At 38.7% G+C, this 15,257-nt stretch overlaps 1 protein-coding gene across 3 annotated transcripts in view; it reads left to right on the top strand.

The window, feature by feature from the left end:
• The window catches only part of LOC121657792 (CCR4-NOT transcription complex subunit 6), a 33,024-nt gene that overhangs the window by 6,018 nt on the left and 11,749 nt on the right, over positions 1-15,257 (top strand). For all 3 annotated transcript variants that reach the window (XM_042013889.1, XM_042013892.1, XM_042013890.1), the window contains exons 2-4: positions 8,630-8,743; positions 11,212-11,398; positions 14,808-14,893. In XM_042013889.1, the coding sequence (XP_041869823.1) occupies positions 8,632-8,743; positions 11,212-11,398; positions 14,808-14,893 (385 nt within the window). In that variant the 5' untranslated portion in view covers positions 8,630-8,631. The remainder of the gene's footprint in view (positions 1-8,629; positions 8,744-11,211; positions 11,399-14,807; positions 14,894-15,257) is intronic.

Consider the following 15,257-nt stretch of genomic DNA (forward strand, 5'->3'; position numbering starts at 1 on the left):
TCCTTTTAAAGCTGGTCTTTTAGGTTCCATCTGACTTGTACAGTATGCAATTCTGTAATGCAATGCAGTTTATGTAAATTCTTAAAGTAATTAGTGAACCTGACATCTCTTTAATGTATTGGCATTTCAGAATACACTAACAGAATGTGCAAAAAGCTGAATGCTGTGTAGTACTCATTAACTAGCCAATCTGGTTCCAGGGATACCAGTTAAGGTCAGTCTTTGCTTTGCAATTTGGTTTTGTGTTAGTGTTTGTTTTGTATACAGCAGCCTTTTACTACAGTCATAATTAGATACAATTTCTGATAATTAAGAACTATTCTAATCATCTGGACCATGTTTGCTACACTGAGAACGTTTGGACATCGTATTTCTAATGATTATATGTTGTGCAGAGTAAGGGGTGGGAATTTGAGGGTTTTTTATCATGAGTCTGATAAAACAGATCTGTCTTGTAGTCTGTCTAGAAGATGGAGCAGTCAAGGACCTCTGTGCTGAATTGTGCCTTTTGTACTCTGACCATTTTAGAGTTCTCTTTTGAGCCCAAGCTAGTTTTTATAGCAACTGAACATGGAAGTGGCAACTGCTTCTTTGCATTAGTGAAATGATGGTAAGCAAGTTTTTCACACTGTGCAAGGTTTAAAGGATTACACCGTTAAAATACTGGGCTGCACATTGCTTATCTGTGGGAAATTGTAATAGGCAGGGTTTGGGTAGAAAAAGTAGAAGTTTGGAAAATGACATCTTCCCTATGCCTGCCACTGCTGGCTGGAACCAGCCAGTTTGCATTTCTGTAAACAAGTAGTTTAGAAGGACAAAGAAACCTTAATTAAATTTGAAATACCTGCAGGTCAAAATTTAATATGATCTTCTTAAAAATACGAAATGACTGAGTTTTGAACTTAACAAAATTTAAAGCCTGTTCTAGTCAGTGCTCTCTAGTCTAATGGAGCCTTCCTGATTTGAAGACAGCAAGTAAATCTTTTGACATTTATGGCCCAGTTTATCTGAACCAGGATGCTTTGCTTGAGTTTCAGGAGGGTTATGTTTCATTTTAGTCAACTTTGGCTAGATTAAGGGCTTTGCTGAACTTGCAACAGCTTTATGGATTTTTGAAAGAATATTAAAGCATTTGTCAGCTTCTGATTTTTCTCTAGTAGAACTTATATATGCAAATTCAAATAAATCATCTGATTAGTAATATTCCAGATATACTTACATGAATTAGTGGATATTGACTTAATCAGTATCTTGTATTTATTATTACACATGTTCACATGCATGTTCACATCCCACTGCATTATCTTAAGTCTGAAAAAGAGGAAGGGTGACTCGTGGGTTTGTATTGGCAGTTGTGTAAAATTAGTTTTAGAAGTCCTCAAAATGGGATGGAGAAGCATTACATCCCTGATGAAGCCATTAAATCTTAATATGCTAACAGCCACTAAAATGTGATCTTAGCAAGTGAAAAAGTGCTTGGAATGAATCAATTGACTTCGTGTTGACTCAACAGCTTTTTTTATATTTTTAATTTAGATTATTCCAACATTAGGCTATCAATTGGGTTAAAGGGATCTTGACACTTTCCCACGTGTTACAGTTGAGTCTCTTGGGAGTTGTCCTTGTGCTGCCTCAGTTCTGCCTGTGCCCACAGCTGGTATGTGCCATCCCTCCCCACACTAGGGAAACGGAAATTTTTAATTTACAGCGTGTCTTCTGAAAAATTCAGGTGTTGACCTTTAGCTGCTTTCCCAGTCAGATTTTTCCTAGCCTTATTTTTTCAATACTAAATACATACTGTAAAAAAAAATAAAATTATTCGAACAGCCTCTTTCAAATAAAATGCCAAAGAGTGTTTGTACTAGTCCACAAATAATAGGTGTTTACACAACAGACTTGATATTTGCCTTGAAGCAGCACACTAGTAGGGAGAAAATAAATATGTGGTTTCTTGCAACACTGGTGTTTTCTTTGTATATATTTCAATAGAGGGATCTGGTTCATGCCTACAAAGTTAAATGTAAGGTTGTGTTCAATAGATAAGCAAGTCCTTAGATTTCTGTTTATTCAGCCTCAAAATATTTGTGATTTTAATTCTAATGTACAGTAGTATGGATTTCTCAATTTTGAGGCAGATTTGATTCTTTCAGGTTTTTTTTTTTTCTTTTGGGTGATGGCCCACACCTGCTTTTCTGAAGTTTGGTTTATCTGCTTGTGTATTGTAGCAAAACATATTTTGTAGTTGTTGCATGTTATAATACATTATAGCAAAATATATTTTGTATAAAATACATGTATAAAAATATGTGTAACATAAATACTGTATACTGTATTGCTACAAAATATACATTATGTAGCAAGTTATATTTCATAGCAGAATGCAAGTATGCTTCCATATTATGGTGTATACCTGCTAGGAGTTGGGAAATCCAAAACTACAGGCATATGTTAAGATTTATTTTTTAAAAAAACAAAGTTTCAATTTAGTATGTTTTGAATGAGACATTTATAGAAATAAGATGACATGAAATTTAGAAGGCTTTGTAGGAAGAGTATCAGGATACAGAAAAAGTATCCAATTCTCTAGTTTAAGTTTTATGTCTTAGGAGGGTGGGGTGGTGCCAAATCATTTGAAATAAGAATTTAGCTGAAATACATTAAATTTACTTCACAGGGCACTTGAGGTTTATCTGGGATGCGTTGGGTATTTGCTTCCTTTCCTCATAATGACATCTTGCCCATGAATATTTTTCCATCAGTTTTCATTATTGACATCACTCTCCAGTTTGTTGCCCAGGCATGGAACAGGCTGAGGATAAATCCAGTCATTGAGTCAACTCATCAAGTCAAGTGTGTAAATTCTGCAGGGACTGACCTTTATCATAAACCCAGTTCAAGCTGCTGTTGCTTCTCTGTGAGGAGGTGACAGATGTTGCACCTTGTCATCCTGGCCAGGGACCGTGTTGTTGCTTATTTGCCTGTACTTCAAGCTGAAATGTAATTAAGTTCTCATAGAAATTCATGACTTGCTGAGTAAAGCGCCACCAGTGACAAGACAGGGAAGGCAGCAAGCTTGATTCATTTTGGAAAAGCACTTTTTAAAGAAGGGGTAGTGAGTCTTTGAATAGGAAAGGGCGAATCTGCAGTTTTATAGTTAAACTGAAATACAGCACTATGAAATTACCTTAAAGATTTTTTTCCAAAGCACAGGAGTTATCTTTTAGAGGTACTTCTGTTCCCTTTGAAGAGGGTCACTCTTTGGAGTTGAAAGCAGTAATTCCTGTTAATTCTAATAAATCTCAACAGTAGAAATTAACCCTTTAAATACAGCTTAGCATATCTGATTAGCCTATACATTGCTAGAACTGCTACAGCCTTAAGTTATCTCAAAAGCAATGTACTTTGCTTTCAGTTAGGATTTCAGACTTTGTTCAGTGTTACTGTTTAACTGGGTGAGGGTAGCTGGAAGCAAGAGTTTGCTTCCTGCTATGGGAGAAGAGATTGTGTGTCAGTGTGGCCAGAAGTGCCATTATGACGGTGCCCTGATTTCAACAGCTGCAAATCCACACATACATTCCTGCTCTACAGGAATAATAACACAGGAAGCTAGTCTCCCACAAATATATATTTTTTTTTTCCCCTCTTCCCTCCTTAGTTTAATTCTCTTCACCAGCTCCTTTGTTACCAGACAAAAGTTGGTGCTGATGCAAGAGTGAAGTTGGAAGTACAGGGTCCTGGGGAAGAGGAACTGCAGGAGGACCAGCTTAGTTCTGCTTCATGCATTGTAAAACCACAGTGCAAGTGGTAGAGGGTGTGGAGGATCCTAAATTAACTTTGAATTCAAAACAGACCAGTCAATTTAAGAAACATTTATATTTGTGGGGAAGGTCATTAGAACCCATTTTTAAATGAAACTTTGGATTGCATGGAAAAGAGCTTCAGGGTTAAAGGCACAAGGTTACAAAAGAATGGTCTGGGGTGAGCTTCCACTGTGAGGGTTTGGAGAGAGAAAGGGAAAAAAAAGTCTCTCATATGTGCTATTGTTTTCTTATGAAATCTTTGAGCAACTTAATAGATTGCTTTCTATCCTGCTACTTTTCAGCGGTTCAGAAGTAATTTATTTGGCAAGTAATGCTGCACTGCATCAACAAATGGAAAATATTGTCCAATTGTCTTGTTACTTCTTACTTTATTAGATCTAGATTTGCATAGTTTATTCACTGTTTTTAATTAAAGTAGCAGAAAGTTTGAGTAATTCTGCACTTGATCAGGAGTGGTGCTACTTTGTTTACTTTCCGCTCCTGATCTGCATTAGTTTGTTAGTGACAAGTAAAAGCAAGTAAAGGGGAAGGAGGGGAAGTCAAAAGGAGTCACCGACGTGTTAGGAAGTTTCAGAAGTGGAGTTATAATGCTTCAGGATTGTGATCTTGCAGTATTTCTAAATGTGCTCCCAGGTTTGTAAATGGAGTTTATAGATGGTTCATAGCAAGTATTGAAATAGTTATTTCAGAATAGTTGATTAGATCAGTTGAAATTATGTCTGAACACTGTGTTGTTCTTGTTCATCATTTTCTACACAGTTTTAGAATCCAAGTTTTCTTTTCCTAATTTAAAGATGATGTTTTAGGGGCAAACTTGACATCTACCTCCATAGTAATAGTATAAAAGATTGTACTTGGCCTACAGGAGTTGTCCAATATGTTTAGTTTTGAAATCAAGTTAATTTATCATGATATTTTAGAAAGCATTTCAGGAAATGAAGGATTGCTATAGTATTTCCTGTTGGTGCTTAAAAAAACCCCAAAACCTTATTCTCAAAATAACTGCTCACCTACCTATTTTATTTAAATCTTCCTCCTCGCCATCTTCCAATTTCATAAAAATGGCAGAAGGGTAGAACAGGAAAAAAATGTCATCGTCTTTCCTTCCCTGCCACTCAGAGCAGATTCGTTTCTCATTTTGAAGACATTATTTATTGGTAGTCTCCGTAGTTACCTGGAGCATTAACTACCTTATAGTCCAGCTTCCACTTTGCACATGTCCATAGCCAAGGACACTTATCATTCCAAATGTCTTGTCAGGCAATGAGCTGAACCCCCTTCATTCTTCTACGGGGAGCAGTGTATCTAAACCAGCTTGGCCTCCAGGAAGTCCTTCTCTAGGCCACCAGCTCCTCCTGACGTGGTGCCCTTCATGGCCCTGGTGCTGCGGCTGGGAGCACACCCCAGGAGCTCATGGTGCTGGTAATGACACTGTCATTTTCCAGGACAGTTCCAAGCCCAGTGCCCAGCCTGGCTGTGCATGACCTGGCTGCAGTCATGGCTGTAATCTGGAGAGACAGGCAGCAGTCGAGGCAGGTGCAGCTCGACCTGGGAACATTTGGCTTTGTCTCCAGTGGTCTGTTCTGAGTGAAGCCAGAGCCAGAGCTCCGTCACCCACCTGCTGTAGTAGGTGTAGTAGAGCTTTGTCAGCTCTTCTTCCATCAGGTTGTCCTCCCTTGACGTAACAACCTTCAGGTTTTTTCCTTCTTTTTCTGATCGTTGTCACCCTTCCCTGAAGGGGCTGTCAGTCCCTGCTTCCTTCCCATCACCCTGTCCCAATGCCTGTCTCTCAGCACCCTCTGTACAAACAAGGGCTTAAAACAGTGTCTGCACTGGAGGCTTGAGATCTAATTCCTTGTGCCAGACCTTGTGCGCTGTTGACTTCATTGACCTTGCTTGGCTCAGTTACTTTGGGGTAGGGGGGGTGTTAATTCTGTGTGAGGACTGAGTGACCCAGGGTGGGAGTGGGCAGCCACACTCACTTCGACTGTCAAGCTCTTCAATTTTTACAGCTATTAAAATGACAATCTTAATAACCTGGTACGAGATAGTAAACAATTTCATTTGCATTCAAACATACTTAAATGTCCTTTTCATTAAATTTATGTAGTCTGGAGTGTGTTCCAGGAATCCATATCATATCTTTGTTATAAAAATGTTCTCCTTTACAAACTGATTTACTGTACGCTGTAACAACCTAACATTAATGGTGCTTCCACCATCTGTGTTGGTGCAAGTGAAAATTACAGGTGGTATAAGCTCTTCTGAAAATTACCATGATAATTGTTAAAAGCTGCAGTTATCAATGGTTCTAAGGATGTTCAACACTATTTTATGGGTCTTACTGAAAATTGCTTTAGTCTGACAAAACTCTATTACTTAATCTGATGTTCACCTCAGCTTTTATGATTTACTGTAGCAGCTGAGCAGGTGCTAAATTTGGATTTGGGGAGGTGGAGAAAGGAGACAGTAAAAGAGACTGATTTTCTTGAACTACTCCATGCTGTGAAGTTTTGAAATGCAGTTCAAGGTGTTGCACTTGTATTTTATGCTGTCCTGTGAAATATGACCCAAATTTAGCCTTCCTGTCAGTTCTTGAGAAATTCTGGGTTCTGGGTGATAGATGAAGATGTGTTAATGCTTGGTGTGACAGTATCCTTGATGTGGCTGATGGCTGTGATGCTCTCGGGCAGCAGCAGCTCTTTCAGCCAGGAGGCTCTCAAGCATTTGCTGCTTTTTGGCACCTGGTAGTCCTAAACAGCAGGGACTCATCCTCTGAGAAATGCAGCAGTGAGAGAGGGAAAACCATCAAGAGCAGGAACTTTTTTGAGGGGAGGGTGGTGCAGCGGATGGACCGGGAATACAGCTTCACCAGGATCCAGTGTTAAACCCTCAAATTCTTAAATCTCTAATTGTTTTAGTGTACATTAACAAAACCCACTGGAAAAGTATGTCATCCTCTTTTAGTAGCGAGCAGTGATACACTGCTGGTACCAGCAAAGCTGTTAATTAGTGCATGTGATTGAGTGTGCTCTGGGGAGCATTCGTGTTTCTTTACTGAATGAGATTTCTGTCTTTGCTATACCTGCTTCTCAAAAAATTGGAACATATTTATTAATTCAGGGAGCGGCAGGAAGAGAAAGCAGTAAATGTCTGAGGAAGGTAAATGTTTCCTGACAAGCTGGAGCATTCCTACATGGTCTTTGTGAATTATATATAATTATACGTTGAAATTTCAGAAGAGATGTTCTGTACATTGCTTTGGTATATATTCTTGCACCAGTTGCATAGTTATTGCAGGGAGAAGTTATGCTTTTACCTTTCTGGTGATTATAATCCACTCTCCTCTCGTTTAATTAGTCAAGTTTGATGAAAAAAGTGTTATACTTGGTGATCCCAGCACCCTAGATACTCGAGTGCCTTCACTCTGGAAGGAGCCTCACCCAGCTGCTATTTATAATCTGATCCTTTTACCCACAATTCCCTTCTTAAAGGGGAATTTCTTTTCACTGCAGAAATCTGGTTTTGCCCAGGAGTCGGAAAGGGAATGAGGAGTGTGACTTAGTAAAAGAGCTTTTATATTAAAGTAAGCATGTGATACCTAAAAGCTTTATTTTAATTAAGCTGTGTAGTTATCAGAAAGTTTTTGGTGGATTTCTGTTGTTTTGTTTAACGTGCAGAGTAAACATTTTTCAGTAAAATCAGTAAACAGATTATAAGTCTGGTTGATAGTCTTATTTACTAGGACTTATTCTTTGATTATTTTATATAATGACAACATTTTTCACTTTGTCCCAGGAAATGAAAAAATGAGAAAGCCTTAAAAGGCCTGGTAGGAAGATGTCCTTAGAAATTTGACCAGTATAGCTGCTTGTTCATTGAGTGGGTTTGGGTAGTGTTATAATACTGCTGTAATGTATTTTGCTAAACAATCGCATAATATCGCCTCTAATGTGTTTTTAAGTGTGACTTGAGCCAGCATTGTTTAATTTCTCTGTTTCATAGAAATAGATTTATAGCTTGTTGCTTGTTGGAGAGGAATGTTTGCTTCTCTGTCATGGTGCATGGTTGAGTTTGGTAAAAAGAACCTAGAAAATTATTCTTATAAAGTTACAGGGAATGATGTGAAAAAGAGTGAGGAAAATGAAGTTCAATTTCAGTGTTAAATACTTGGCTGAAGAAAGTGATAGAAATATCTACCTTGGGCGCAATATTTTTAGATTGCAGAAAGTAAGGTGAAGGTTGGATTAAAACCTGTCATTTTGCAAACTTAAAAAATTGAGGATCTTTTTGAAACACCAATTCTTTTCTTGATGATGATTTGTGTGAAAAGTTGACAATGGCAGTAACCTGGAAGTGATAGATAATCAAAGTTATTAGCAAATGTGTTCTCTAGGAGTATGGGAGAGATCCCAGTGGAGGTGGATCATCTCTTTTTGAAGTTTCATTGTTGAAGAAAAAAGAGCCTGCAGTGGGATGTGTCAGTTTTGAGGGACACACAGCATAGCCACGGAAGGTGGTGGGACACAATTTTTAAATTGCTTTGCAGATTCTGGTAAATTATTGCAGGGGTGGGTGGGGGACTAGACTGTTGTCTGTCATTTTAGGAGCTTCAGGAATCTCTCTTTTTCTATTTTATAGCAGTATTTCCCATCCAGCGACATTTGTAAATGGGCACACTATCTGTAGGTTTGAAAAGTATTTGGTATATAAGTCTAATATGAAATTTAACTGAAATGGGAGTTACCTTCTAAAGAATTCTCGGTATATAGTATCTCAATTAATTACTTGCCTTTTGGTTTCAATAGGAATGCCCAAGGAAAAGTACGATCCACCTGATCCACGGAGGATGTACACAATTATGTCCTCAGAGGAAGCAGCCAATGGAAAGAAATCACACTGGGCAGAGTTGGAAATAAGTGGTAAGTAACTGAGGCATGGTCCTGAATTATGAACTCACTGCAAGTAGTGTGGGTTTGGACAAGTCTGGAGGGGAGTTACCTACCTTGAAGTGAGAACGCTGGGATAGGAGCTGCCAGCTGTGGTGTGTGGAGGCAAGAGCTTGGATTAGGATAACACAGGGAGCTGTAGGAGGGGTAAGGTGGGCCGAGTGGGAAATCTCCATGGATAGGAAAGTTGTTAAGGTGAGGATATGGATGTGAGCTCTTGTGTTTTAAGAAGATGAAGTGAGTGAGAGCATGAATTTAAGATCTAATTTGTCAAACAGAAGAGGGTGAAGTTGAGGTTGATCTATAGGGGTATGTTCTTACTGTAAGTAATGTAGCAGGAAGGTATTAGTCCACGAAGCAGAAGTTTTCTTTTTAAAAGCAGTTGTAAATTTTACTCTGTTCTTAAGATTAAAGACAAACACCAAAACCTCCACAATCTGTGCAAGCTTTGAGATACTGTTGGACTTCTGAATCTTTTCTGAAAAGTAAGATAATGCTCAGAATTCATAAGCATGTATTTCAACTGGTGTGGACCACCAGTGTCTCTTGATTTGTAGAGTAAACCCGGGGTTTGCTACAAAAAGTGTGTTTACAAGGAAATTCAAGCAGATATTTTAAGAATTAAAAAATCATTTTGTGATGTTTAAAACTTAGGCTGTAATTTTGTTTAAATATGGAGGTTCTTTAAGCGTCTGCAAAAATTGCCATGTAGGATTTGTAAATGACTGTTCAGTAGAGAAATTTATGGAAGAAGGATTAAAACAGTTCTTCAAATCGTGAAGAATCTTTCCATCCAGTTCACTGAATCTGTGTCTTGCTTCCAGTACCATGTGTCTCACTATGTGAATAGCATTCTTTACTGAAGGTTACAGATGCAGAAACCTAGTTAAATGCTGCTTCAGGAATCAGCATTATTTATCAGCATTAGGCTTGGAATCCTCTTGGACATCTGCTGCTCTGAATAGGAAGTGCATTAAGTGATGGCTCTTTCCCTTCATGCCTGGTAATCTCACTACAGACTGATTCCCGCCAAGGGAGGTGCTGGAGTGGAGAGCCTGGATCAGGGATGTTGATTGGAAATCCTTTCAGCTACAAGGCTTTCTATGATCACAGTCACCTGTTTGCGTTGGGGGTGGGGAAGAGGTGTTAATTCAGCTTTAAAAATGCAAAGAACTATTGATTTGTATTTAAAACCTCTCAAAAGATTTCTTAATGAGCATTAGAGGAGCATCAATCCCTTAAGAACTGTATGCATTTGCCTTGCAAAATAAAATGTGCAATGTTTTTGTTTCATTAATGTTCACACTGTCCTTCCCTTGCAAAATACTTGGTCACATAATACAGAAAGCCACAAATGTTTTAACTGATCTCGTTTAAATCACATCTTTTCACTACAGGCTTTTTTATGCCCCTCGTTTTGTTGTAGCTCACTGGAAATTATACCAGTATTAAACATCTTGCTGCCAGGGACTGAGTCTCAGTGTAACCTTCCCTGGGCACTAAATAGGAATTCTTTTATTTTGAAGAAAATCGTTTAAGGAAAGGAATTACAAAGTGCGTGTGTTGGTATAATATTAACCAGACTGTTGTTAACATTGATGGGTCACAGTGGGGATTTTAAAGTTGTTTTAACTAACTTTTTGCCTTGGAGAAACTGGTGTTGGTACTCCTAATGCTTTTGGTACAGTGAGATGATTTATGTAAATGAAAAAAATTTACCCCAAAGGAAAAAAAAAAATCTTGGAGAGAAGAAATATTTTGAGACCTCTGATGATATCTCACATTCCTTGCATGCGGCAGTGTAAAAATCTTGATTCTGTCACACAAATCCATGTTTCCACCCTTCAGTTTATACAAAAAATCATACCTTTTTTAAAATATCTGGCAATAGTTGATACAGCTTTTAGTTGAATGCCAGATGGAAATCCATGTTCTCAACTAAGCATCTTAGTCACCCTAAATATAGTGTTTCTATCTGTTCTTGGCTGGATTAATGCCATAGAGTAAAGATTTTTGGTTTGAAAGATGTGCGGAAATAAGGGGTGAACCGAAGCACTGTCTTTCATTTCAAACATAAACTATAATTGAAAAAAATCTATTTCTTACACCTCTGTTAATGATAAATTCATGGTCAGCTGGTTAATGTTTTTGTCTTGTATGGAACTAGAGAAAGACAGATGTTTAAGCCTTAAGTATGAATTGGGAAAAACAATCTCAAGCATGCTTGGTAATATCTTGCATTCTCTCACACAAAGACTAATTTTTCGTCTATAGAATCAACAATTAATGGAATTTTCATTTAATAAATTAATAATAATAAAACCCACAAGCAAAACTGCCCCTCAAGTTCCCCGGCCCTGCACATACTTGAAAAATGTGCTATTATTGCCAAATCTATGTATTTTAAATGTTCTGTTTTCTCTTGTACCTTTCTTCCACAGGGAAAGTGAGAAGCTTAAGCTCATCATTGTGGACACTGACCCATTTGACAGCTTTGCATCTCAGTGACAATTCCTTATCCCGTATTCCTTCAGACATTGCCAAGCTTCACAATCTGGTATATCTGGACTTGTCCTCTAATAAAATTCGCAGTTTACCAGCAGAGCTCGGAAACATGGTGTCACTCAGGTATGTAAATCCTAACAGGAATTAAAATTGTTCTTTTTTTATCTTTGTAGCAACAGCTCAAATTTCAGCATAAGTAAATTCCCCTTTCCTCCCTTCTTATCTGCCTCCCTGAATACTGGCTCTTCTGTGATCTCCTGTTATGATGTATGACAGCACAGAATGAGCCTCAGAAGTGCTTGGTTTGATGGCAGTCACCCATTTTATATTTTTCCAAGTCAGGTTTCCTCTCAGGCATCTCTTTCCAGATTCTTTCACAAATCTTTTGTGTGGTGTTTTTCTCCAAGTAAGTGAAGCCCCCCAAAAAAATGCTTTTAACTCATAGTACAGTAGGGAAAGGGTCAGATTAAACATTTATAATGGTGTTAACTACAATGTTTTCCTCTTTATTCATATTTAGTAATTATTCTTAACAATAGTTCTTCTTCTGCTTATTGTATAACAATTGCAACATGTCTAGTATCATCTCCTCCCCATCTTTGCTGTGATGTAACTGCATTACTGTGCAAACTGGGGAGGATTAAAAAATGATCCAATCTCAGCTTTTTGAGGTTTTTTTTCCTTTCAATTTTGCAATATCAAGATGTACAAAGTTAGCACGGAATGAAAACTCCTTTTGGAAGTGAAATATGAACAATGATGCCTATTTAGATTATACTTAAGGCTGCAGCATTTTACTTTGTAAAAACACTGTTACATGAATATATAAATTATTTATATAAGACTAAATATTTACACGCAACAGTCTTTTGCCCTTGACCCAAAGGAAGAGCCTTATCTTAGGTTTATTAGACAGTTGCCAGTAATTGCCTTTATTGCTATTAATTTTGAAGATACTTATGAACAGCTTTCTCAAATCCAGAAAGTACAGAGTCTGAAAGTAAAGAGAATGTTACTAGAAGTAAAGACAATGATAGAGAAGTGGACTGCCAGCACAGCTTTCATGAAACTGGAAGCAAAGCAAGTTTGCACATAGAAATATCTGTCATTGCGTTTTCTTCCCCTTTAGAAAAGTCTGCTCTGTTGGAGAGGATTAAACTAGCTGATTAAATTGGTACTAAAAGCTCAAATTCCAGAGCAGTTCAAGTCTCAACCTTGGAGGCTGAGCAAAGGGACTTTGCTTTTTGAAGCATAATTGGCAGCTCTGCTTTGTAGCATGTTGTATAGTTGCTTTCAGCTGGAGAGGAGTCTGTTCTAAGCTCTAGTTCATTGCATTACTATTTCAATTAAAAGCAGTTATTAGTAACAGGTTTCTTCCCTTCTTTATCCAACTCCTTGGATATTGTGAGCTAGAAACCCTAAATTTACCGGAATATTCTCAAATTCATCTTTGTACTTCATTAGCCTCCTGTCAGTCTTTTTAAAACATTTTTGTAAGTGTAACACTTGTGACATGGAGGTAGCTTAGCAGTGCAGAGTCATCAGTAATGTCAAGTCATTATGCCTTCTTCCCAACACTTCTCCTGATTTATTCTGGCTGATTCTATGAAGCTTCAGCTCTTGCAAGTCCTAGGTTTCTTTTGAGCAGAGAAGGCTAAATCTTGTAAATGTGAAATTTGTAGCTAAGGTCACAGAAGTTTTCTATTTATGACCAAAACACAGCACTTGAGCACAGATCTCTAGATGTGAAAAGCTGTGCATGAACCCACTGTGTTCCTCAGAAATTGCAGCTGCTCCAGGGTTTTTTTTCACTGTGGTGAAAGTGAAGAAAAACCCATAAGCACATCCTATGTGATAGCACATTGCAGGTCCCAGCTGGGCCGGGGTTTTGTGTTTCAGGCTGGCTCTCGCTGCAGACACTTCCCCTGGGTTCTGGGAAGTTGTTCAAACTAACAGTAATTCAACCCTGGGCACTGCTGGTATCCTGAGCCACAGAAATCATTTGTGCTCTCAACACTGAGAACTGATAACAGCTCTCCCAGCTCCCACATCTGGAGCTCTGGGTTTGGTCTGTACTGCAGAGCTCACCCAAGACTCCTTTCATCTCTCTTTTTACTGCAAGTAGTTGAAAAAAGAGATGTCAGAGCAGTAGGATTTCTGATCTTTGCAGAAAAAGGAGGAAAAAATAAACACTGTAACATGTTATCTTGGAAAGCTCAGCTGCAAAACAGATTCTCTTGATATGCTTGAAAGAACTTGAGTGCACCCCCAGGACATTTGCAGATGACACAGAGCTGGGTGGAAGGGTGGATCTGCTGCAGGGCAGGAAGGCTCTGCAGAGGGATCTGGACAGGCTGGATCCATGGGCCAAGGCCAGTGGTGTGGGCTTCAGTCAGGTTGAGTGCTGGGTCCTGCACTTGAGTCACAACCCAGCAGTGCTCCACTCTGGGGGAACAGTGTCTGGGAAGCTGCCTGGTTGAAGAGGACCTGGTGGGGGTGGTCAACAGCATCTGAACATAAACCAGGTGTGCTCAGATGGCTCAGAAAGCTGATGGCACCTGGCCTGGATTAGCAGTAGTGTGGCAGCCGGACCAGGGCAGTGACTGTTCCCCTGGGCTGGGCATTGCTGACACCACACCTCAAATCCTGGGGTCAGTTCTGGGCTGCTTATTCCTTGACAGGAAAGGCATTGAAACCCTCAAGTGCTGTTCTGTAGAACTCAAAAGAGTTAAATTAACTCTTGCCCTACAGGTTTCCTTTTTTTTTTCTTTTCTCTTTTTTTTTTTTCTTTTTGTTGCCCAGAAATACTCCTCAAGTCTCTAGGCACCAAGTTGTAAACACTTTGGAGCAGCAACTTTATACTGATTGATTCTATGAAAGTCTTCCCTGCTTAATGGGAATGCATTTTGGAAAATGAAAAGCTACTTACAAGTCTATTTTGTCTGCCCAGTTTGTTGGGATATCAGAATTCAGGACATGAATTCTGTTCCTGTCTGTATATTGGTTTTGTGAGTTACAAAGCACATACTTTGTCTTGCCACTGAAATGATGAAAAGAAAACCACCCAAACCAACAGAAAATTACCGTGCTAAATGACTGCTGCATGGTAATGCCATAGCTGTAATCATACTGCCATGATCTTGGATTTTTTAATTTGGTTTCAGGGATATAATTTCCCTTTATTTCTTAATCACAGCTGACCTGTTTCATGGTCTGGTTTGTCTGAGCTGTTACTGCATCATCACTTGTAGATACTAAAGTGTTTAATTATTGTTAATGTTCACAAAATGTCTCACCATTTAAGAGAAACTCTCCAAACAGCTCCTTTCCTCTGTACTTCAGCACAAGGTGTTTTGTCTGAATGTGTGTGTCTGAGTACAGCAGAATTTCCTTAACCATTGCTGTTTAGTCTCTAAATTTTTCAATATTGTGGTTTGCTACTATATGGGTTCTCTTTTAGTTTAATTCTTTTACTGCTGCAGATAAATGTTGCTCTGTTTTCAGCCCCATATGATTCTTGCTCTATCTACAGGGAACTACATTTAAATAACAACCTGTTACGAGTTTTACCTTTTGAGCTGGGAAAACTGTTCCAGTTACAGACTTTGGGTCTGAAAGGTATTGCTGCTTTTTTCTTGGTATCTCTGCTTTTTTAGTGATAACTGCTGCTGGGCTGTAATGGCTGTAGTCTGCTAGTTCATTAAATGTTACTGATTAGCAATCCCAGATGTAGCTGCTCACTCCACATTTATAAATACTGTTACTTAGGGATTATTTAGAAAAATAACAGGTTTGGCAGAGCAGTGCCCATAGAAAGAGGTTTGCTTTTTTTTCTGCAGAGTGAGCAGAAGCTTTCTGTTGCTTGCATAGGGGTTGAATGCAGTTCTGCTTTAACTAAGAAACACTCTGTGGTTAACTGTGGTACATCTCCAGCCAGAAAGGGAACATGCTTTGTACAGCTGCAGGGTACTGTGCTATTTAT

The sequence above is a fragment of the Corvus kubaryi genome, unplaced genomic scaffold (assembly GCF_017639235.1).
Source record: "Corvus kubaryi isolate FWS band 111438036 unplaced genomic scaffold, C.kubaryi_AGA036_p1.0 split1-37374, whole genome shotgun sequence".
Classification (NCBI taxonomy): Eukaryota; Metazoa; Chordata; class Aves; order Passeriformes; family Corvidae; genus Corvus; species Corvus kubaryi.